The sequence below is a fragment of the Sorex fumeus genome, unplaced genomic scaffold (assembly GCF_029834395.1).
Source record: "Sorex fumeus unplaced genomic scaffold, SorFum_2.1 ptg000122l, whole genome shotgun sequence".
NCBI lineage: Eukaryota > Metazoa > Chordata > Mammalia > Eulipotyphla > Soricidae > Sorex > Sorex fumeus.
The window spans coordinates 23,477,722-23,502,585 of NW_026606179.1; the positions used below are offsets into that span (position 1 = coordinate 23,477,722).

The following is a 24,864-nucleotide window of genomic DNA, read 5'->3' on the forward strand; positions in this document are numbered from 1 at the left end:
AAAGTTTGCTATGAAAAAAGGCAGACGGGAGCAGGGGAAAGTTCCTTCCTGGAGATCTCTTTTTAGGATTTTTTTGCCAATGCATAGTACTTCGGGGGTCCTCAATGCAAAGGGACCAGAAGCTCTTTGGAAAGAAGCTCCAAGGATACGTTTCCAATTTTCTGAAGCTCTACAAGCAAAAAAGGCACCTTCAGGACAGTCCATTTCAGCGAGCAATTTTTCAAATGTCACTAAATTGCACGGCCCCTCTGATCAGCCTTGATCCAAATGGTACTGCAACCACTTGGACAGAGGCGTAGAGACACGCCCCCACATCCGACAGCTGAGCGCCAGGTGGTTGTGGAGATCCCAGGGAAGTGGGGGGCAAGCATACCCCTGCTCTCACGGGTGGAGCTAAGGATGGGGTGTGGTCAGCACAGTAGCAAAGGCCAGCTCAGCGGCAAGAATCATGACGAATCAAGCGAACAGGGGTAGGGGACATAGCACAGCAGGTGTCTGCTCGCTTTACACACAGCCAACCTGGGTTCGACCCCCCCAGCATCCTATCTGGTCCCGCTCAGCACTGCCAGGCCCTAAGCCCCGAGCACCACTGGGTGTGGCCAAAATAAGACTCATGTGAGCAGAAAGATGGGGGGCAGAGTTCCGGGGTGAGGATGGCTGGGCAGAGGCCAGGACTGGAAGGGGAGGTGAACCGTCAGGTAAACCAGATTGAAAATGCCCTGGGCGGGGGAGGGGGGAGTAGGGGGGTCTGGGATGGGGTACCTGACCTCTGAACTTCATGGGATAGAGCCAGGAACCCTGGGGGACGGGAGCGGAAAGCACACACAGACGCAGCCTATCAAGGAAGTTTCCTATCTAGGAAGCAGGGTCTGTCCCCAGTGACCGTCAGCACTCTTTGGCTGACCATGAAATCACAGGGAACAAGGCTGCTCCCACATTGCACACGTCCACGGCCCGTCTCCCCGTCCCACCATGGTCCTGACTACACTCAGTCATGGGGTTCGTACACTTGGTGTGCACATTCATTTTAAAAGATCTTTCGTGTGGGCCTGTGCTGGCCTTGCACATAGCTGACCTGTGTTCCCTAACACAGCAGGTAGGATGTTTGCCTTGCATGCAGCTGACCTAGGTTTGATCCTTTGCACCCCATAGGGTCCCCCGAGTCCATGAGGAGTGATCCCTGAGTGCAGAGCCAGGAGTAAGCCCTGAGCACTGCCAGGTGTGACAAAAAAAAAAAGCCATTACAGGTACCAGAGTGATGGTACAGCAGGTAGGGTGTTTGCCTTGCACACAGTGGACCCAGATTTGATTCCTGGCACCCCCAAAACTCCCCTGAGCTCGCCAGGAATGGTCCCTGAGTGCAGAACCAGGAATAAGCTACAAGCACAGCTGGGCGTGGCCCAAAAATCTAATTAAATGAAACATTCTTAAAAATAAGAAGCCATGACACATGGATACAGAAATACCTCTAAAATAGTTAGTTGGCCAGAGAAGAACACTAGCCCTCTTCCTATCTGTGAAACTCCGTGTGTGATCGCCAGTCCCAGAAAAACAAACAAACATGGTTATGTAAAAAAGTAAAACCAAGGGCTGGAGCAATAGCACAGTGGGTAGGGCATTGGTCTTGCACATGGCCAACCCGGGTTCGATTCCCAGAATCCCAGATGGTCTCCTGAGCACCGCTAGGGGTAATTCCTGAGTGCAGAACCAGGAGTAACCCTTGTACATCGTCGGGTGTGACCCAAAAAGCAAAAAAATAAAAATAAAAGTTGTTCTTTTTTTTTTAAAAAAAAAAGTAAAACCAGGTATAGAGGGGTCTGAGACATGCTCCCATTCCCATAAACAAAAAAGTGGTGGCTGGGTAACAGGCATGGACATGCTGCCGGTGGTCATATAGTATCTTTACAGATGTGAGAAGTTAGAAGCAAGGGGATGAGGGGGGTCAGGGAAGAGCAGAATGACTTTTATAGCTGCTAACTTTAAAGTTTGGGAATGCTTATTGCGAATATTAAACAGACAGCCTCGTCCCATCCTGTGTGTACCTGAAAGGAAACATCACAAGTGAAATCACAGCACAGCATCTGCATGTACTGTGCTCTCCTCTAAAGCAGCACCTGGGGTCCTGGGGCAGCCAGCCTAGGGGGCGGCCCCTGCTCTGGGACCTGACAGTGGCACAAACTGGCATCTCAGTCCTGCCCAAACTCCTGTGCTTACAGGCATCAACCAGGAGACGGCGCTATTTCCCCGGTAACCCTAGTTTGGAATCCCCACTCCCACCCCCTAAAATCTTCTCTCTCTCTCTCTCTCTCTCTCTCTCTCTCTCTCTCTGCATGCTTGAACTTCTCCCAGTGACCCAACACCACCAACCTCTCTCTCAAATGTCACAGAACACAAAGTGATGTCGTTAGAAGTTTTGCCTCTTTTGTTCATAGGCCACACCTGGTGGTGCTCAGGGCTTCCTCCTGGCTCTGCGCTCAGGGATCACTCCTGGTGGTGCTCGGAGTACCACATGGGGTGCCAGGGATGGAGCCTTAGTGAGTCCCGGGCCAGGCAAATGCTCTACCTGCTGTGCTGTCGCGCCACCCCAGTTTCACTTTTTTTTTTTTTTTGGATCACACTGGGTGATGCACAGGGGTCATTCCTGGCTCTGCACTCAGGAATTACCCCTGGGGGTGCTCAGAGGGGCCATATGGGACGCTGGGAATCGGACCTGGGTCGGCCGCGTGCAAGGAAAACACCCTACCCACTGTGTGCTATCATTCCAGAGCCCCTCCACGCCCCCCCCCGCCCCCGTTTCACATTTTTAATTGAAGTTTTTTTGTTGCTTGTAGAGAGACCTCCTGTTCCAGGCTGGGGGTGGGGTGGGGGTTGTTCCTTGGCAGGGAGGGTCCTGCACGCTGGGGGGAGTGGCACCCAGGGACATTTGGGAGGCTCTGCCCTGCGGGCCACAGGGCTGGAGACAGCGCCCGCCCGCCGGTGTCCCTGGGGGGCTGCAGAGGCGCTGCTGACCTTGGAGAGCGGCTCCTGGTCTCCCCACAGTTCCTTCTCGGGCAGCTGGCGCTCCTCGGGGCGCGGGAAGACCTCCTTGGTAACGCTCAGGGGGTCCAGCAGGTCCAGCGACAGGGGCTCCAGGGACGAGCGGGCGAGGGTCGGCCTGGGGCTGCTCGACGGTACCAGGGCGCTCCAGGGCGGCTCGGGGCTGCCCTCAGCCCTGGCCGCGGCCTCGGGGCCCGACCCCGTCTGCCCGGGGGCCGCGGGGGCTCCGCTGAGCGGCAGGGAGGACCGGGGCCGGGAGGCCATCCCTACCCGCGGCGAACGGCGGTGCCGCCGCGCGCCCCGCCAGCCCGACCCGCGACCCCGCGCGGCGCGGGCAGCTGGCACACCGCACCGGGGAGGGAGGAAGGGACACGGCCCGGTCTCCCACGGCTCTAGGACACATGTCAGTCGGGGCGGGGCGGGGACTGTGTGCGTGTGCATGTGCGTGCCTGCGTGTGCGCGCGTGCGTATGTGCACGTGCGTGTATGCGTATGCGAGTGTATGTGCGTGTGTGCAAGCGTGCGAGTGCGTAAACATGTATGTGTGTGTGCGTGTGCATGTGTGAATGTGTGTGCGTTTTATGTGTGCACAAGTGTGAGTGTGAATGTGTGCATGTGTTTACGTGTGTGGGGGCCACAGACTGTTTGTGTGTGCATGTGCGTGTCTCTGAGGGGCACAGGCTCTGTGTCTGTGTGTGTATGTGTGTGTGCAAGTGCGCCTGAAGGGGCCCAGACTCGGTGTTTAAGGGGGCAGAGACTGTGTCTATGTGTGTGTGTGTGTGTGTGCATGTGTCTCTCTGAGGGGGCACAGACTGTGTGTGTGTGTGTGTGTGTGTGTGTGTCTGAGGGGCCAGACTCTGTGTGTGTCTGAAGGGGCATAGACTCTGTGTGTGTGTGTGTGTGTCTGTGTGTGCGTGGGAGGAGTGTTTGAGTCTGTGAAGGGGTCCCCACACCCCTCTCCAGTCAGCTGGAGACAAAGCAGCCCTAAGGAGTTTGGGACAGGCCCCCAGGAGTTCTGAGCGCCATAAGCCCATGAGAAGGGCGGTGCACAGACCAAGCCTCTGGGGGTACTGCTCCGCACTTCGCCCGAACCTGGAGGGAATGATTCAGAGATATTAGGGGCTGGCATCTCTGCTGAGGGCCTAGACACGACTTTCCTCCTTTCCCTTCCCTCGTGTCTATGATGTCACTTTGGCCATGAGAAAACTTTGCGACCTCACATCCCCTAAAGTCTCCAGAGGGGCAGCAGCTTCCAAGCAGCACCCTGGAGCCGGTGGTCATGCGGGTGCCAGCAGCTCCCGGCTGAGTACCTGTTCCTCTCGAGTGACAGACAGACTCTGCCAGGGCCTCCGTGCTCTGCTGCCCCGGGGCCTCACTCCCAAGGGTCAGAGGGAGAAATGGGAAACACCCCCCACCCCCACCATGGAAGGAGGCAAATTTGTTCTTCACAGGAAACCAGAGAAAGTCTTCATTTTTCACTTCAGTTTTGGTATTAGGAGATTTAGAAAAAGAAAAAAGATCAAGAAGCAAATAGAAAAATTTCATTTTAATTAAGTTACACCATCTAAATTTTTCCTCTGACACTAAATGAAGTTAAAAATAGAAATCAGTTTCTGCAAGCGTCCAAGGCAGTGTCTGAAATGTCAAGGTTTTACAAATTATTTTACAGCATGAATTTACATATAAATACAATCTGTACAATGTGTTAGCTGAACAACCAGTGGGCATCCATCATGGAGGAGAGCTGGGATTCGCGGAGCATTCAATTACTGCCTCTTGAGGGGAAAACGTTTCAGCCTGGAAAAGGAAATGAAAGAGAGGAGTTCGACACGAACGAACACTCAGACAGCTCAGTGGAGGATGAGAATGCCAGCCCCCCGGGAGTACTGAGCTGGACAGCACGGGATGAAAGCACTGTGGAGTCCGCCCTGTCCAAATGCTTCCTGCGGTGACCCCAAATCCTCTCAGAGACTTCCTCACCCACACCCTGTATTAGGATCTATTTATAAAAACTAAGTTTGTTGGCTTGTTTTTTTTTGGGGGGGGGGCAGAGGTGCTCCCAAGAAGTGCTCCCCCAGGAGGCTATCAGGGCTTTATCTAGTGGTGCTGGGGAAACCATGCAGTGCCGGGGATTGAAACTGGGGGTTCCGTGGGAATTCCATCTAGAACCCTTTGCACTCTGACAGGAGAAAAGCATCAGGGATCCTCCCCGGAGAGCCAGGAAGCTTGGGGGAGGTGCAGGGGGAGTCCCTACCTTCCGCCACCACAGGAGTTAAGAGTGAATAATGCAGTACCTTACCCCACCGCCCTTCCTGCTGCCCGCCCGGCTCTGGATGGGCATCATGAGGAATAACATCGGGGGTGGGCACGTGTGAGGGATCAGCGGTTCAGTACGGAAGGGAAGGGAGGGCTTCCAGCCAGGAAGGGAGGAAATGGGAGTGGGCAGACCTGCTTCCAGGGGCTGGGGCTGAGGCGGAAATGCTCGGACCCTCTGCACTCTGAACCGGGGGCATGGATCAGCCATTCTCAGGACGTCAGTGAGGCCTGGGGATGGAGCTCAGCAAGCTTAGCACGGGCCCTGCATGAGGTGGGCCAGGGCTCTGTCCCAGAACTGCAAGGTTCCTCGAGCGCTGCCAGGAGCAGACCCCCCCACCCCCTGAGCTCCCTGGTGTGACCCAAAAAGACTGTCACTGTCACTGTCCTCCCATTGTTCATCGATTTGCTTGAGTGGGCCCAGAAACATTGTGAGACTTGTTACTGTGTTTGGAATGTCGAATACGTCACGGGTAGCTTGACACACACACACAAAAAAAAACAGAAAGAAAGAAAAAAAAGCAGTGCAGGATTGAGGTCAGGCCTCCCCGCCCCACCCCTCCCCTGCATCATGGCGCACAGAGGCCTCTCCCCTCCCCCCCCCAACCCTGTCCAATGGCAGGAAGTCAAGGAGAGAATTGAAACTGGAAGCCTTTGGTTGGGTCTTCTCCAACCCCTGCCTCCTCCGGGTGCCGTGTAGGCATGGAAATGGGATTGAGACCCTTGTGCTGTGTCACCTGTGAGTTCCTTGACACCCAAGTTCATTCAGTCACCCTGACCAGTACGACATGCATAAAGCTAAGTCACACACCTATCCTACACTCTGAATCAAAACCATCCACGTGCAAATAGACCGGATAAACAACAAAACCCCTGGAGCTGGAGAGATAGTACCGCAGGTATGGAGCTGGCCTTGCCTGTGGTCAACGCAGATTCAAACCCTGGCACTGCATACGTTTCCTGAGCATGGCCAGGAGTAAGCCCTGAGCACAGAGCCAGGAGTAAGCCCTGAGCATAGACAACAGTCACACCCCCCACCCGCATCAACCACGCAAAAAGCAAACAAACAAACAAACGCACGCCCCTACAGAGCCCAGGGAAGTAGTTCAGTGGTCAGGCACTCATCTTGCAAGCGTGAGGTCCTGAGTTCAACTCCCGGCACCACCACACATGCCAGGCAAGAGCCCAACACTGAACAGATGCAGACCTAGGCTCTTCCTGCCTCCATCACCACCCCTGCAAACAAAAGCTATAGAAGTCTAAGAATAGAATCCACACGTAGCCCTTCGACTCTGAAGTCTATAAAAGACAAAAATGCCCCACGGAAGAGACTCAGCAGTGAATCCCGGAAGACAGCAGCTCATGGGAGATCTCTCTAGACCCCGTGCCGAGCTGATTCTACTGGGACACCTCAGATGGAACGGGTGTTCCCTCTCTGCCCACTCCAAATGAATCCCCGGTGGGCACGAACTTCCAGAAAAAAAACCCCAGGTACACAAGACCAGGGATTGAAGACTCTAGGTCACATGGTCATGGTGACAGGGCCATCCCTTCCTGAATCCCCGCCCATTCGGGGTCCTGGCTGTAATACCCATGAACTGCCTCTGGGAGATATTTGAGCGCGTCTTGATCCAGACACTCACAAATGATTCTCAAAATGGATTAGCTCCCTACAGAGATGTCTCTGGACCCCAATCATTTACAATTTTAGAATTCCAGGAGCGACATCTCATGCTATTCATATTAAGCAACAGAAAATAAATTACCTAGCATCTGCCTGTGGCAGGCAGGCTTGAATGGTGGTGGGATAATTCGAAATAATGGTGATAGGAACTTGAAATGGTGGTGGAATTGGTGTTGAAATATTGAATGTAATTAATCCATTAATGTGAACAACCTTATGAAAATAAAATTTTTAAATTATACCCAAAAAATGCTCCATGGGAAGAAAAAAAGTGTAAAACATTATCAATAATTTTTTTAAAAAGTGGCATAACTGGGGCTGGAGCGATAGCACAGCGGGGAGGGCGTTTGCCTTGCACGCGGCTGACCCAGGTTCGATTCCCAGCATCCCATATGGTCTCCTGGGCACCACCAGGAGTAATTCCTGAGTGCAGAGCCAGGAGTAACCCCTGAGCATCGCTGGGTGTGACCCAAAAAGAAAGGCAAAGGTAAAGGTAAAGGCCCTCCCGTTGATCGTCGATTTGCTCGAGCGGGCCCAGTAACGTCTCCATTGGAGACTTTGTTGTTACTGTGTCTGGCATATCGAATACTCTCGGTAGCTTGCCGGGCTCTCCGAGAGGGGCGGAGGAATCGAACTCGGGTCGGCCATGTTGGCCGCTTGTAAGGCGAACGCCCTACCCGCTGTGCTATTGCTCCAGCCCCAAAAAGAAAGAGAAAAAAAAAGTGGCATAATTAAAAACACCATAATCAGGGCTTCTACACAAGCATGGTAGTTAATTCACCTGACAGGTAAGAAACAAAGTCAGCTCCGTGGCTAACTTTCCCGTGGACTCGCCAATGCTTCTCTACCGCTTGGAACCTGCTGACTGTGTAATAATAATAAAGGGGCTTTCACTAGCAGTTTTGCAGGCCTGATCTTTCCCAGCCCTGACAGCCAGGGCCGGAGTACACAGCGTGGCAGAGTCTATTCATTCCAAAAGCTGGCACCCTATAGGCTGGAGCAACATAAAACCCATCATTCCAATTCAAAATGCGCATTGGAAAGTGTCACCTAGGGCTTGGGGCGTGGGTAGGGTGTCTGCCTCGCATGCGGCTGACCCAGGTTCCATTCTTTGCATCCTATAAACCCTGCCAGGAGAAAATCCTGAGTGCAGAGGCAGGAGGAAGTCCTGGGTATAACCCACCCCCCCCCAAAAAAAAACCCCAAAAGTTTCATGCATATACCGTATGTGTGTGTATATGTGTGTGTGTGTGCGCGTGCGCACATGCATGTGCACACACACGCATGTGCATAAATGGGAGGGGGTGAAGCATGGACACTGGAAGGGACATGAGAGGCAGATGCAGGGGGAACTGGTCAGGGGACATGGCTGTCCTCAACTGCAAGGTCCGAATGCTCAGAATGATAATATATTACTATTATAATATTATACTGAGAGTATCTCGCCCACACGGCAAAGCCTGGCAAGCTCCCCGTGGCGTATTCGATCTGCCAAACAACACGTCTCACAATGTTACTAGGCCCGTTCGAGCAAATCAATGAACAACGGGAGGACAGTGACAGTGACAGTGACAGTTATTATATAGATGAAGCTCATATTATTATTATTATTATTATTATTATTATTATATAGTTGAAGCGCAATGCATTAAAAGTCTAATTTTAAGCTCCACAAGCCCCCTGACTCTGACACTGGCCTCCAAGCAACCGAGCAGGATTGTACCGAGCCTTCGAGGGGCTTCGAAGACTCGCTGTGCCGCCACCTACCGCCTCAGCAGCTCCTGGGGTGACAAGCCCGCCACCCCTTCTTCATCACTCTCGCTGTCACTGCTTGTGGTGCTCTCGGAGCTGCTGGTTTTCTCTGACTTCTTATTCTTTTGTTTGCTTTTGTGTTTGTGCTTCCGGTGTTTCTTTTTCTGAAAGGATAAAAAAAAAAAGTTTGTGAGGAGGAAGAGACAAAACCATCAGGGCGTCCCTATTAAATCAGCAGTGACAGGTTGACAGGGATCTGAGAGCTGGGAAGGCACCAACACACCCTTCTCAGTGTCCGTGGGTTGGCAGTGGACACCTCGGGGCACACGGCCACACTCCCCAGTGGACAAGCTCAGGCCCTTCTTCTGCAGGGCACAGCCGGGGCCCCACTTTCGAGGCTCCTGCTAAACAGGAATGGGTGCAAAATATCTGAAATGATCTCGCAGCTTAACACCATGGTGCCATGCACCCTGGAAAAGCACCAAGAGCAAAACACTCAGTGGGCTGCCCTTCCCCCCTTTCCCTGACCAGGAACTTTCCTTGTTTTTGCATGCCCAGGACTCTATTCTCTTGACAGTTTCCATTGCCAAGACCCCTCTGGGTGCCAGAGACTACCAGGAAGAATGAAGGCCTTCGGGCAGGAAGCAGACGCATGGCAGTGAGGCATGGCAGTGAAAGGCATGGCTGGTGTCAAAGCACACGTCCTTCTTCCCGCCTCCTCCACTTCCGATAGCTAGTGAGGGACCAGACCTCGCAGGACAGGGCAAGCAAGTGGGTGCAAAATATCTGAAATGATCTCACAGCTTAACAGCCAACACATAAACAATTCAGTTTTCCTTTCAAATACTCTGGTGTTACTCTAGGTTATTCACATACTCCCTTTCCTTTTTTTTTTTCAATGTGCACGGGTTCTCTCTCTCTCTCTCTCTCTGTGTGTGTGTCTGTCTCTGTCTCATCTCTCTCTTTCTTTCTCTCATATTTCTGAGTACAATGAAATACATTAAGATGTTCATCCTCGAAGAAAGCAACGCTTCTGCAAACCACGGCCTGTGAGTGAACCTCCGTTGCCCAGACGCACAGTTCTGGTGTCCCCTTTGGACTGGGAGACTTTCTCCTGGACCGGGCTGCCACATCCCTCCAGGGGCATGTCTGGGGGACAGGAGCAGGGGTCCCCGCAGAATGCCTCACCTTCTCCTTCTTTCGGCGGTGCTCTTTCTTGGCCTTGTGTTTTTCTTTGTTTTTCTTCAGTTTCTCCTTCGGAGGCGGCTCGGGTTCCAGCCGAGCATCTGTAACACAAAGGCCACAGAGCGGGGCCTCAGGGGCGGCAGGGGCAGAGGCCGGGGCCGGCCCTCAGATTGCGGTGGAATGCTGCACAGTCAGGGAGCCGGCTGGGATGGAATGTTTAACATTGAGGCAGGACACCTGCCCGGCCTTCCTGGCAAACAGGATTAGCACGGCACAGTCACCTCGTGCTTAGGAACCACCAGAAACCCCAGCCAGAGGCCGGAGTGGCCCGACCAGTTTCTTTCAGCCACACCCTCCAGGTGACGCCAAGGAGGACGGGGCAGCGAACACCAGAGTCCTTAGTGACCTCACGTCCTCGTTGAGACGGGCTGGAGTGTGCGTGTCTGTTTCCCTACCCTGGCACCGCATGTCACCTCTCCCAGTCTCAGTTTCCATGACGGGAAGGACTCTGACCCTCTCAGTGATGGAGAGAGGACTCAATGGCTCCACCCACACAAGTTCCTGAGCCCCGAATCAGGCCTCTCTCAGCTCCTCTCACAACTCTCCCTTTATGAACCCACGTTTCAGGTGAATTTGTTTTACAGATGAAAGAAGAAAACAGCTAGCATCAAATGATGGGATGCCTATAATCATTAAAAAATGATTTGAATCACAAAAGAAAACGAAAATAGTTCATTCAATAGGTTGCATAGGCTTAAATTATCCACCTTTAAATTTGGACCAACGGGAGACAGTGCCCCCCAGCAGGTCAACCTGTCCCTGCAGGGCGAGTGTATCAGCAGCCTGATGGTGCCTTCAGGCTTCCTGATACCCCCAAACTTCCCCCTGTGCCTCTGGCCACACCCCAATAACTTGGGACCCAAATTTCCCAAGAAATTAAACTGCCAAAAGGAAGGTAGGCAGGAACCACGCCCACAGACTACCTCCGGCTCCGCTATACAAGCTCATTTATCAGCCTTGCTTCAGAGACCTATAAATAGATCTCGAAAGAGATCAAAAGCAGGCCATTTACACGCATTAACGGCCATGATCCAGAGACTCACAAATGAATCTTGGCGGAGAGCAGCACGCGCAGAGATGTCTCCCCACCCCGCACCAGGCTGATTTCACCAGGGCACCTTGGAGGGGGTGGGGGGGCAGGTGAGTCCCTTCACCTGCCCCAAATGAACCCTGGCAGTTGCAAACCTCCAGAACCTAACTGCCGCCACGCTCACAGCCGACCTTCACAGGCTCATCCCGAGCCCACCAGGCATGAGACTGAGCCCGCTGAAAAACCCAGTTATGCTGGGACAAGTGAGTGGAAACTTCCAGGCTTCAAGGAGTCGGGGAAGGGCTCCCCGTCCTTCCGGTTTCCTGGCAATCCCGCCCCAGAACTGCCTCTGGGCGCCATTTAAGAGCATTAAGGGCCATGACTCAGAGACTCTCAAATGAATCTCGGAAGAGAGCAGCCTGCCACAGATAATGCCTCCAGACCCCAGATACTTAAAAATTTTAGAATTCCACCTCCTGCTATTTATGGCAAGCAATATAAAATAAATTATTTAGCATCTGCCTCAGGGGCAGGCTGCGGTGGTGGTGGTGGTGGTGGTGGTGGCGGGAAGATTCAAAGTTAATGGTGGTGGGAAGGTGGGATTGGTGTTGAAATATTGAATGTAAGCAATTATTGTGAAAACCTTTACGAAAAGTTTAAAAATAAAAAAAAATAGTAATGTGGAGTTCATGCCTGCTTCAGTCAGCTTAATCAGTAGCTGAATAAGTAGCAGTATTCCTACATAAAAATAAATAAATAAATCGGGACCAAAATGTTTTCATCGATCATTAGTTTTCTGAGTAATTAAAACAGTAAAAGTTCATATGTGGCAGAAGCAGAAAAGGCAGAAAAACAGTAGAAGTTCACATGTGGGGGCTGGAGCGATAGCACAGCAGGTAGGGCGTTTGCCTTGCACGTGGCCGACCCGGGTTCGATTCCCAGCATCCCATATTGTTCCCCTGAGCACCGTCAGGAGTAATTCCTGAGTGCAGAGCCAGGAGTAACCCCTGAGCATTGCTGGGTGTGACCCAAAATAAAAAAAAAGAAGTTCACATGTGTTAGAGGCAGAACTTTCGGGCCTAAGTGGGTAAGGTATAGGAGGTGGGTTGGATACAGAAACGGGTAGGGTACAGTGGGTAGGGCACTAGCCTTGCAACTGATCCGGGTTCTATCCCCAGCATTATATACGGTTCCCCATACGGTTCCCCAACACCCCCACCGGGGAGTGACCCCTGAGCACAGTGCCAGGAATAAGCCCTGAGCACCATTGGGTCTGACTCAAAAAACAAAACAAAACAAAAAAACCCAAACCAAAAAAACAAACAAAAAAATATTAAAAAACCCAGCTTTTCCACCTAAGTCAAGTTCCCCATGTTTTCACAGTGTGGATATGTAATTTGCCAAACCCTGAGAAAAGGTGCCTGCAAGTTTTCTGGTCCTACAAGCTTGGTCCAATATTTTGAAATTTGAACTGCCAGACTCTCTTTTTTTTTTTTAACTCTAGTTTTGGGGAAACCATCCCCCCTCAGTAATATAGAATAGGCAAAGAAGGTAGCTTGCCAGGTTCAATCCCCAGCACCCCATATGGACCCCTAAGCCCTCCAGGAGAGATCCTTGAGTGCAGAGCCAGGAGTAACCCCTAAGCATCACCAGGTGTTAACCCAAAACAAATAAAGGTAAAAAAGGTAAAGCCCTCCCGTTGATCGTCGATTTGCTCGAGCGGGCCCAGTAACGTCTCCATTGGAGACTTTGTTGTTACTGTGTCTGGCATATCCAATACTCTCGGTAGCTTGCCGGGCTCTCCGAGAGGGGCGGAGGAATCGAACTCGGGTCGGCCATGTTGGCCGCGTGTAAGGCGAATGCCCTACCGCTGTGCTATCGCTCCAGCCCAACCCAAAACAAATAAACAAATAAATAAATAAAAATCCAAAAAGGACAGGCTGAGAAATCAGCACAAAGAACTTTAGTTTGGGGGCCAGAGCAATAGCACAGCAGATAGGATGCCTTGCACGCAGCTGTGGCAGGTTCCATCCACACCCCATATGGTTCCCCAAGACCCAACAGGAGTGGCCCCTGAGCACAGAGCCAGGAGTAAGCCTGAGCACAGTCAGTGTGGCACCAAAATAAAAGGGGGAGGAGGGGAAAGAGGGGGGCGAGCCGACTAGCACAGCAGGTAGGGTTTGCCTTGCCCACCTAGGTTTGATCCCTGGCATTCCATATGGTCCCCTGGGCACCAGCAGGAGTGATACCTGAGTGCACAGCTAGGAGTGATCCCTCTGAGCATCACTGGATGTGGCCCCAAAACAAACAAACAAACAAACAAACAAAGATAAAAACAAAACCAAACCAAAAAGAACTTAGCTTTACAGTTACTTTATTCTATCTGAGATGTCATAATAAGATGTCCGGGTTCCGGGAGCTGGTTTTTATTATGACATCTCATTCCTACTTTGACAAACTGGCAGGCTATCGAATGTAGCCTGCCCTCACGGCAGAGTCTGGCAAACTCCCCGTGGCGTACCCAATATGCCAAATACCAGTAACAATGATGGGTCTCATTCTCCTAAAGAGCCTTGAATATAATCTCAGGGCTAGGATGAAGGAGACGTTACTGGGGCCTGCTCGAGGCAATCGAAGAATAACAGGATGTTCTGTGATCTGTGATCTTTTCTATCTATTTTATTTAACTCTGGGAGCGGGTGGGGCATTTTCTCCAGCAGTGCTGAGGGCCCAGCAGCCACTTCTGGCAAGTCAGTGCAAGGGGGTGAGGGGGCTGAGCTGCTCGGGCCTGCAGTGCGAGGGCCCTGGGGCCACCCCAGCTGGTCAGAGGCCTTCAGGGCTGCTGGGTGCTGAGACCAAACTCAGGATCCCACACAGGCAAGGCACATGCTCTGACCCCCCCATGCTCTCTCCTTGGCTAATGATCTGAGCCAGAAGCAAATGAGCAACAACGTGGTAATTTTCAGAACTCTACTTTCTCTGCTCTTTTGGTTTATCTGTGGTAGGGGGTTACTTCCAGGATGATAATATCTAGCTCATCAAACCCAGGGCTCCTGCACACAAAGACGGTCCATAGACTCATCTCCCTCTCAGCTTATCGGCTCTCTGAGGGTTGGCTAATTAGCCAAACCAATATTTATGTGTGGGCACCAGAGGACACTATAAAGCAGACAACAAAATTATATGTTACTTGTGTCTGGACTTGCTATCAGATATCTGCGAACCCAGCATTCAAAGATGAGACACCATCTGAACAGTGAATAGGACAATCACTGGAAACTGTTGACGGATACGATACTGGGGGCGGGGGTGGGGTGGGGGGATTATTTCTATTTATTACTGGAAGAATTAGTTTGATATTTGTTGCATTCTCAAGTCTAGAAAAGTCTTGCTATTCCCTCCCTGCACACCCGTGTTCATGTCAGGTCACATTTGAGATGTTTAGGATTCTACTGTAAGGATTCTACTTTTTAACTGAAAGGAAAACAGATCAAATATATCATAGGCTGGGACTGGAGCAATAGCACAGTGGGGAGGGCGTTTGCCTTCCACATGGCCGACCCGGGTTCGATTCCCAGCATCCCATATGGTCCCCCGAGCACCTCCAGGAGTAATTCCTGAGTGCAGAGCCAGGAGTGACCCCTGTGCAGCACTGGGTGTGACCCAAAAAACTAAAAAAAAAAAAAAAAACCTCAGAGGCTGGTGTTGGAGTGACAGAACAGCATGGACGGTGTTTGCCTTATAAGCAGCCAACCCAGGTTCAATCCCAGTATCCCATAGGGTCCCTGGAGCACCGCCAGGAGTGATCCCTGAGTGCAGAGCCAGGACTAAGCCCTGAGCACCAGGGGGTGTGATCCCCACAAAGGGCTCAGCTGCTATAAAATGACTATCATTTTGACAATAGGAACAAGTTACCCGTTGCAAAAGGAGACAGAGAACAGAGAGGCCAATAACAGGTGAATTTGGTGGAACAGTGTTGGAGCTGATGGTGGATGTGGCCCCATGGTCAGAGCGGTCAGGTCTCAGAGGGGGACGGGGCCAAAGAAAAAGCACAAACCACAATGCTCTGCACTTACTGGGGCAGAAGACGGGCGGCAGCCGCGGGCCGAACTCTTCTCGCTCATCCAGCTGCATCTTCTGAATCGGAAAAGGGAGCCTGGGCTCTTGGGGTTCAGGCTGGCTGGCTGGAAAACACAGGATGTCCATTCCGGAGAGCTGTCAGCTGCTCCCAAGGGCTGGGCATGCTCACTCTGGTTAACTAGCGTGTCCAGAGGCTAAGGGCATGGTGTGACCCGGCCTCCCACACTGCAGAGACCTGAGCCAGAAGCAGGTGACACAGGGTACTGAGACCCAGCGGATGGCACAGACCCCAGCATATATATCAAAGACAGGAGGATTAAAACCTGTGCCAATCCTGCCACCTCATCATCAAGCAGGGGTTTGGAAAGTTTTTGTATGTTTGTTTAAATAATAAACAAATGAAAGCTTTACTATTTTTTTTAAATTCTTCTCAACTAAATGGAAAAAGCAGTATTCCTAAACATAACCTAAAAGTATACCAGAGTTAAACCAGATAGGAAAATTAAAATCTGCTCTAACTATAGAAGACAAAATCTAGGGTGACAGCTCAAAGGTCCCCCAAGCGCTTCTAGGAACAATCCTTGAGCCGTGAGCTGGGAGTAGCCCCAGAAGAAAAACAGAAAAGACAGAAGAAGAAAACAGCAGGGGTCAGAGAGAACAGTACAGCAGGTAGGGCACTTGTCTTGTACGTGGCTGACCCGGGTTCAATCCCCAGCATCCCCATATGGTCCCCTAAGCCTACCAGGAGTGATCCCTGGGCAGAGAGCCAGGAGTAAGCCCTGAGCACCTCCGGGTGTGACCCAAAAGTTAACAAAAGAGAAGAAAATATCACTGATTCTTCATTAGTCTAGTTTCAAATTACCCAACCAACCAACAAAGCACAGGTTAGAGAGATAGGACAGTGGATAGGATGCTAACCCTGCTCACAGCTGACCCAGGTTCCGTCTCCAGAATCCCATATGGTCCCCCCTGAGCCCTGTTAGAAGTGGCCCCTGAGTACAGAGGCAGGAGTTACCCCAGAGCACTGCTAGATGTGCCCCTGCCTCCCCCCTAAAAAAATCCCAACGACAGCCAAAGCAGCAGCTTCCCCAGGGACACCACGGTTCCCTCCTTAGAGCCCCACGTCTGAGGCACTGACTCACCTTGGGCCACAGGTTGTGTTTCCAAGCTGGGCTCCTGGGAACCTTTCACCTCGGCCTCCCCAGGACCCTCATCATCATCCTCGCTGTCTCCGGGCTCGTCCTCGGAGGAGGAGGACTTCTCGTCGGAGGAGCTGGCGAAGATGGCCTTGAACAAGTCCATGGACGGGCGGCTGCCTTCTGCCTCCGCCTGTGCATCCACACCCGTCTCTGCCACCTGCATGGACGGGAAGTGAAGAGTCAGAAATGTGGAAAGTCACACGCAGATGTCCCCCACATCAGTGTTCATGCTCAGTGCAGGGGTCTCTGTGCTCTGGGACTAACTCCACAAGAATCGCTCACAAGCAATGACACTTGGGGTTTCTATGCAATCACAACAGGTGCGCCAACCGGGCCGATGTGGCAGAAGCATCTCATGGAGACATATCACGAAACTGCACAGAAAGAGAAGAGGGCAATGTGGACCAGGACCGGGCTCTGTCCCCTTTACAGAGGTGCGACACTGAGGATGTGAAGACATCTACTCATCTGATGTGCTAGAGAGAAAGCCGTGGGCCCTGCACACAACACGAAGGACAGCAGGACCGCGTCATGAAACGGCCACAGAACTTCCCTTCGCGATTCTCTCCTGAAAAGAAGCCCAGGCAAGGCCATTCCAGTAAACCGGTAAAGCCCTGGTCACTCTGTAAACAGGCAATGCAGTAAGGATAAAAGGTATGAGAAGCTGTCACCCCCACTCTTGACAGCTTAAATGGACACTGGGCTCTTATGCACAAAAAAAAAAAAAAACCAGTGAGAGCCCCAGTACCACCTGGAAGTCTTCCAAGCAACATGACCCCAAATACTATCTCACCACAATTTTTTGGGGGGGGAGGGCCACACCCATTGATGCTCAGGGATTACTCCTGGCTCTGCACTCAGGAATTACTGCTGGCGGTGCTCAGGGGACCATATGGAATGGCAGGGATTAAACCTTGGCCAGCCGCATGCAAGGCAAGCACCCTATCCACTGTACTATTGCTCTGGCTCTCATCAGAATTTCTGAGAAAACTGAGGTTTTCTACTTTCCTGGTCCGGATACTGACCCATGATGTTTCTTTCCCTCTTCCTGACTCAAATAAACATGCAGATGAACAAGTGGAGGAGGACTCCAAAGTCTCCACTTCTTGGGGCCAGAGCGACGATACAGCAGTATGGCACCTGCCTTATACACACCTGACCTGCGTTCAATCATAGGCGTTCCATATGGTTCTCTGAGCAGAGCCCTGAGCATTGCTTGAAAACAATACACACACACACAAATACACACACACACACACACACACACACACACACACACACACCACAAAACAAAACCAAAAAAAACACAGTCTCAGTTTTCTGACACAGAGATGTGGAGAGGAGTCAGAGTGGGAAGAGTCAGGAAGAGCAACTGCAAAGACAGCAAAGCAGGGAGGACGGGTTCCTTGCACATGCCAGACCCGAGTTCAGTTCTCAGACTCCCACATGGTTCCCTGAGCCCCTTAGTCAGGAGTGATCCAAGTGTAGAGCTGGGAGTAAGCCCGGAGCGTTGCCAGGTGTAAACCAAAACCAAAGACAAAAACAAAAGTGGGGCCAGAGCGATATAGCGGATAAGGCATTTGCCTTGCACGGATCCCCGGCATCCCAGATGGTTCCCAGAGCACCACCAGGAGTGATTCCTGAGTGTAGAGCCACGAGTAACCCCTGAGCACTGCCGGGTGTGACCCAAAAAGCGAAAACAAACAACAACAATAAAAGTGTCAGGAAGATCATGAGGGGGAGGAGCTCAAGAGGAGGGTCCTGCTAGGTGCGCTCTGGGGGCCGAGGGGTGGGGCTTAGTGGCAGAGTACCTGCCAGTCTGATCCCTGGTGGCACTGCCCTTGGAGTCCCTGGCTCCATGAGATGAGCTGTGTACTCTCTGGCCCGCTGGAAAGTGCCCACCCAGGGAGTAAGCACCAGCGAGCACTGCAACCGAGTGTCCGAGCAGCACTACCTTGCCGTGACAACAACAACGAGGGGAAGAAGAGGGTTGTAAAGGTGAATCGGTCGGGGAGGACTCAGCAGAGGGAACATGGTTTGCACACGGAGGCCTTGGTACCACAGACACACATGACATGTAGGATGAAGCAGGAGAACGCTGAACCGAATCCATGCGTATAGGAAACGGACTGGTGTTTGCCAGGAGCAGGATTAAGAGACGGGCAGGATGGGCGAGACACTGCAAAGGTCCGACCCCAATTATACAAGAGCCCCAGGGACGCCGTGTCTGCAGAGACTCTAGTTCATGATCTGTACTGGTGGCCAGAGACAGCGCAGCGGGGAGGGCGCTTGCCTTGCGTGTGGCCCACCTGGGCTCAATCCACAGCATGGCATACGGGTCCCTGAGCATGGCCAGGAGTGAGCTCTGAGCACAGGACCAGCAGTAAGCCCTGGGCACAACCCAGTGTGGCCCAGAAACAAAACAAACAGAATAAGTCACTGGCTGGGCTACATAGCAGGACAAAGATGACAGGCGAGACAGGCAGTGAATTCAGAGACAAATCAATAGAAATGATCTGATTTGAACAATGGGAGTAAAGTGGATTGGGGGGAATTGAATTTTTAAAGGGTCAGAGACCTGTGTGACAATATTAAAACATATAACATTTATGTAATCAGGGTCCAGGGCAGAAATGAGAGGGGTGCAAAAAAAAAAGAATAAGGATTTATGTGTTTATTTTTGTTGGGGGGAGGGTACACCCAGCTGTGCTCAGAGCTTACTCCTGGATCTGTGCCTGGGGATCATTCCTTGAAGTGTTTGGGGGACCATATGGTCATTGATCCCAGGTTGACTGTCTACATGGCAAGTGCCTCATCCCCTGTCTCTCTGGCCCCAGAAAAATTTTTGATAAACTTATAATGTTAAAAATGCCTCAAATGCATTGAAAGACAAATTTAAAGGTTCAAAAAGTTCTGCAAATCCCAGATGAACTGACCTGTAATAAATCTGCAAGCAGATAAGTCATAACCAAACAGTAAAAACCAAAGACAATAAAAAGACAATAAAAATCTTGACAGCATTCTAAAGAAAAGTCACATTGTATTAGAGAAGGAAGGGTTTTTTTTGTTGTTTTGTTTTGGTGTGGTCCCTGAGCACAGAGCGAAGAATAAGCCTTGAGCAAAGCCAGGTATGCCCCCCACACACCACCAAACAAACAGAGAGAGAGAGAGAGAGAGAGAGAGAGAAGTATTTCTTTTCTTAACATTCCACAGTTACAGAATTTCATAAAATGATAGGAGTGGAACTTGAAACTTCAAGAATGAGGAAAGAGCTATAGAATGAGGAAAGAGCTACAGAAAAGGAAAATATCACAGTGAAGAAAAGAGACCATTATTTCCTCATTGGTTCTTTAAAATACGTATACACAACACTGAGAGGGAAACGTAAACTATCCAAGAGGATTTCAGGGCTTGTGTCCATACAGCAGCATGAACAGGGAGAATAAAGGGGCCCAAAGAGCGTCAGGTTTCCACACATCACACAAAATACAAAGTACAAAAATGCCAACTTTAAGTCTACTATGGAAAGCTAACATAATCCCTCAAACAATTACTGAAAAATCAGAGGGGTCAGAGATGTGGCTCACTGTGAAAGTGCTTGCCTTGCATACGTGAAACCTGGGTTTAATACCCAGTGTCACAAATGAGATGAAATGAAAAAGAATAGACAAATAGGGTAAAAAATATTTTTACTGACTTCAAGTGGGATAATAAAAATCACTCAAATCATACAAAAGGAGGTAGAAGAGAGGAACTGGGCCGGAGCGATAGAGCAGCGGGTAGGGCATTTGCCTTGCACGCGGCTGACCCAGGTTCAATCCCGGCATCCCATTTGGCCCCCTGAGCACTGCCAGAGTAATTCCTGAGTATAAAGCCAGGAGGAACAAGGAACCCCTGAGCACCACTTGGTGTGGCCCAAAAACCAAACAAAGAAACATACAAAAGCTATTAAAAAAACAAACAAACAAAAAAAACCACAAAAAAGAGGGGCTGGAGCGATAGCACAGTGTGTAGGGCATTCGCCTTGCACATGGTTGACCCGGGTTCAATTCCTAGCATCCTATGTGGTCCCCCAAGCACCAGCAGGAGTAATTCCTGAGTGCATGAGCCAAGAGTAACCCCTGTGCATTGCCAGGTGTGACCCCAAAAGCTAAATAAATAAATAAAAACTCTAAAAAAAAATTTCACAAAAACACAAAAAAGAGAGTAACGGCAAAGTGTGAGACAGAAAATAAATAATAGGGGCTGGAGCAATAGTACAGCAGGCAGGGCGCTTTGCCGTGCAGTGGCTAATTCGGGTTCAATCTCCAGCATCCCAAATGGTCTCCCAAACCCACCAGGAGTGATCCCTGAGTGCAGAGCCAAGAGTAATCCCTGAGTACCACCAGGCATGGCCCAAGAAACAAACAGACGCCCCCCCCCCCCCAAAAAAAAAGTAGAAAAGAAAATAAATAGCAAATCAGTTGACCTACATCCGGATATGTCAACAAATTTAAAAAGCGGATTAGCAAGAAAGTGCAAATTTAAATGCAGATTAACAAAATGTGCATGGAGGAGGGGGGGTGTGCCTTGGGGAATGCTCAGGGGCAGTGCTGGACTCAGTGCCCGGGTACGAGTGCTGGAACCGAACCTGGCATCCATGTAAAATGCACGAGCTCCAGCTCTCAGGCTCTCCCTAACCCCTCAAAAGGCATTTTCAAAATGGACCCAGTGGAGACTGGAGAGATAAGAGAGTCAAGATGGAGCTTGCCTTGCATGTGGCCAACCCTGGTTCAATCCCTGGCACCACAAATGGTCCCCAGAACCTGCCAGGAGTGAGCCCTGAGCACCAACAGGTTAGGCAACCCCTCCCCCCACCCTGCCCCCTGCACTCCCCGCCAAAACAAAAGACCCAATGACATGCTGGTTCTTAAAAATACCTTCAAATATTGCAAAATAAATTAAAAGTAAAAAGAGGCCAGTGGGGTATGGCTCATTAGCAAAGCACAAGCCTCACATATATGGAGTCTCAGGGTTTGCTTCTCTGCACCAAAAAAGAGATAATCTGTATATGACCAGGGATAAAGAGAAATATGACATAATGATAAAAAACAAAGTCAATTCGTCAACAAGACATAACTTTCCTAAGTGTGCAGTCACCTAAGGAAAAGGCCAGAGTGGGGGTTGGGAGCTCTAAACACATAAGGCAAGGCAGTTTGGAATCGTCAGTCAGTTTCTTGGAAGATTACGCCGACAGGTCAACAGGAACATTACCCAGCAGCCTACTTAGTATCTACCCCTGAGAAACTAGGCATTTATCCTAGCTCCATATCAAAACCTGTACATGAAAGCTGACTACAGCTCCTTGGGGGATTTCTCAGAATGAACTAGAAACAACCCATATGTTTTCAAAGACAGACTGGCCTGACAAACTGTGGCATATCCATTCCATGAACTAGCCAGCAGTAAAAAGGGATGAACGATTGATAAACACATAATATTGATGAACCTGCAAGTTCTGATACCGAGTGACAGAAGACCATCTCTATGTGAGAGAAAGAGAAATGGCACAGGAGAGTTTAGACTTTGCCAACCCCAGTTAAATCTCCAGTACCACAGAGGGTCCGCTGAGCGCTGCCAGGAATGATCCCTGAGCACAGAACCAGGAAGAGTCCTTAAACACCATTAGTTATGGGGGGATGCAGGGAGGAGAGGATTTTTTGGGGGGGGTCATACCCGGCGATGCACAGGGGTTACTCCTGGCTCCTCTGCACTCAGGAATTACCCCTGGCAGTGCTCAGGGGACCATATGGGTTGCTGGGAATCGACCCTGGGTTGGCCACGTGCAAGGCAAACGCCCTAACCTGCTGTGCTATCACTCCAGCATCGATTTTTTTTTTTTTTTTTTTTGCTTTTTGGGTCACATCCGGCAATGCACAGGGGTTCCTCCTGGCTCTGCGCTCAGGAATTACCCCTGGTGGTGCTCAGGGGACCATATGGGATGCTGGGAATCAAACCCGGGTTGGCCGCGTACGAGGCAAATACCCTACCCGCTGTGCTATTGCTCCAACCCCTCCCTTAAAAAAAAAAAAAAAGGTCTGATGAATGCTTTCTCTATATCTTCCACAAAAGAATATGTATTGCTTGGAAAATTATATTTTCCAAATGTATTTGTATATGCATTGAATATTGTTTTAATGGTTGATATTATGTGGAAAAATAAAACCACTCTAGGTAGGCTAGAAAGATAGTTAACAGTGAGGAACTGGAGGGATAATACAGCAGGTAAAGCACTTGTCTTACATGCAACTGACCTGGGTTCAATCCCTGGTATCTCATCTGATCCCCAAGCACTTCCAGGAGAAATTCCTAAGTGCAGAGCCAGGAGTAACTCTGAGCATTGCTGGGTGTGCCTCCCCGCAAAAAATAGTATGGTACATAGGGCACTTGCCTTGCATGCAGCCAACCTAGATTCAATCCCCAGCACCCATATGGTTCCATATAGGCCCCACCTCAGGAGTGATCCCGGAGCACAGAGCCAGGAGTTAACCCTGAGCATCACCAGATGTGGTCCAAAACATGGAAGGAAGGGCATGAGGGAGGGACGAAGGGAGGGAGGGAGGGAGGGAGGGGGAGAGGGAGGGAGGAAGCCAGTTTTTCTAGGCAAAGAAGTTTCTATCTCTCCCCAGCAACATGCCCATGGGCCAAACCCAATCCGCTCTATTTTTGTAAATAGATTTTTATTAAAATGACTCATCCCAATGTGCTGCTTTTAATATGGCCTGTGGGATCTTTCGCGAGGGACAGTTATGACGTAAACTCACAAAAGCTGTCATACTTAATAACTGGCCCCCACAGTAAAAGTTTGCTGAGCCCCACTACTGAGTAGCAAGAAGGCACTGAGAGCAGGCGGCCAAGAAGCCTGGGAGCCCAAATACCTTATCTGATGATTCCACAACAGGCTCTTCCTCTCTGTTTGCAGAAGGGTTGGACTCTGGTTTAGGCGAATCAACTTTTGATCTAGCCAAGCTTAAAAATTCACTAATAGAATCTTCTTTCTTTTCTTGTTTAGATGTATCCCACCTGGATGGTTTTCTTGACTCTGAAAGGCAAGACAAAGATATCCCAGCAAAATTCGTCAGCCAAGACAAACTCTTCACTACGGTCCTTTAAAACTTCTTTCGTCAATACCAGCAAGCCTCACCCAGGCCTGGCACTGTGCCGAGTGCCGGGCTGCAGCCGGTTCTGAGAGGGACCCCAACCCCGACAAAGCAGGTCTAGGCCAGGACCATAGGCACGAACGGATTTATACCAGCAGTTCCCTACGTGGAGGGCACATTTACACTATGTATGGCTGGGGCTGGAGCAATAGCACAGCGAATAGGGCGTTTGCCTTGCAGGGGACCAACCCGGGTTTGATTCCCAACATCCTATATGGTCCCCTGAGCACTGCCAGGAGTAATTTCTGAGTGCAGAGCCAGGCGTAACCCCTGAACATTGTCGGGTGTGACAAAAAAAAAAGAAAACAAACAAACAAAAAAACCACTGTGTGTCCATACTACTAAACAACCTTTATTGTCTTCCTGCCAGGACAGGAGACAGGGAACCCAACCACGGATGGATGTGAGGAAGCTTAACTTACTGTCACCTCGGTGCTGCGGCCCTTTCTCACTCGACACTGGAGTTGTAGGCAAGGACGCTGGTTCAGGAAGTGTCAGAAAATTGAAGACAGAGTATTTGTCACGTTTCACTCTTGGTAAGCCAACTAAGGTTGAACTAGGGATTGCAAAGAAAATTATATATTTTTTAATATATACTGAAATTTATATAATTTTATATGATATATAAAACTTTTTTAATATATAAAACTTTAACACAGGTAAGGATATATTACTTTATAACTATATGTTATACAAATTATGTAAGTATATATTATGTAACTGCAAGGAGAGATATATATACACACTAGCATATCATATGTTAAATAACTATGAGTATACAATTTCTATAAATTTTTCCATCTTTTATTTTTTTGAAAAGCAAAATGTCTTTGTTGAAGAAATTCAGAGAGATGTGAGAAGAAAGAGAGTGAGAGGTGTTCAGGAGAGAATACAGGCTTCTCTAGAATGAAAAAAAGCCTTATTAATTTTCTTCTACTTGGTCTGCTCTTCTATTGGCTAAAATGGTCCCCAGACCAACAGTATATTCAGGCACCACACCATGATCCAAAGGGATTCATGCCAGGCATGCAAGACTGATTCAATATATACAAATTAACCTATGTAACATACAACACCAACAAAAGGAGAGATAAAAATTCTATCAATAAATGCAGAAAAAAAATTAAATACTCAATATCCTTTTATGGCTGAAAAAAATCTATGAATAAAATTGGGATAGAAGGAATCTGTGTCAATATAGTAAAGGCCATATATCACAAGCCCACCCCCAATATCATAGTCAACTGGGGAAAACTGAGAACTTTCCTTCTAAAATCAGGCTCAAAGCAAAGATGTCCACCCTCATTAATATTCCATCAATACTGGA

General features: G+C 50.0%; 2 protein-coding genes across 3 annotated transcripts in view; both read right to left on the reverse strand.

Annotated features, from left to right (window-relative positions):
* The window catches only part of WDR88 (WD repeat domain 88), a 57,201-nt gene extending 53,901 nt beyond the window's left edge, over positions 1–3,300 (reverse strand). Inside the window, exon 1 of the mRNA XM_056136100.1 lies at positions 3,010–3,300. Within this exon, the coding sequence (XP_055992075.1) occupies positions 3,010–3,300 (291 nt within the window). The remainder of the gene's footprint in view (positions 1–3,009) is intronic.
* A 1,263-nt stretch (positions 3,301–4,563) lies between these two features.
* GPATCH1 (G-patch domain containing 1) overlaps positions 4,564–24,864 on the reverse strand; it is a 53,098-nt gene continuing 32,797 nt past the window's right edge. The window contains exons 14-20 of one of the 2 annotated variants that reach the window (XM_056136228.1): positions 23,960–24,093; positions 23,256–23,419; positions 16,282–16,495; positions 15,136–15,243; positions 9,973–10,070; positions 8,800–8,948; positions 4,564–4,832 (exon numbers count right to left, since the gene is read on the reverse strand). In XM_056136228.1, the coding sequence (XP_055992203.1) occupies positions 4,802–4,832; positions 8,800–8,948; positions 9,973–10,070; positions 15,136–15,243; positions 16,282–16,495; positions 23,256–23,419; positions 23,960–24,093 (898 nt within the window). In that variant the 3' untranslated portion in view covers positions 4,564–4,801. Of the gene's footprint in view, positions 4,833–8,795; positions 8,949–9,972; positions 10,071–15,135; positions 15,244–16,281; positions 16,496–23,255; positions 23,420–23,959; positions 24,094–24,864 lie in introns of those variants that run through there. The other variant, XM_056136229.1, reaches the window with a different exon arrangement.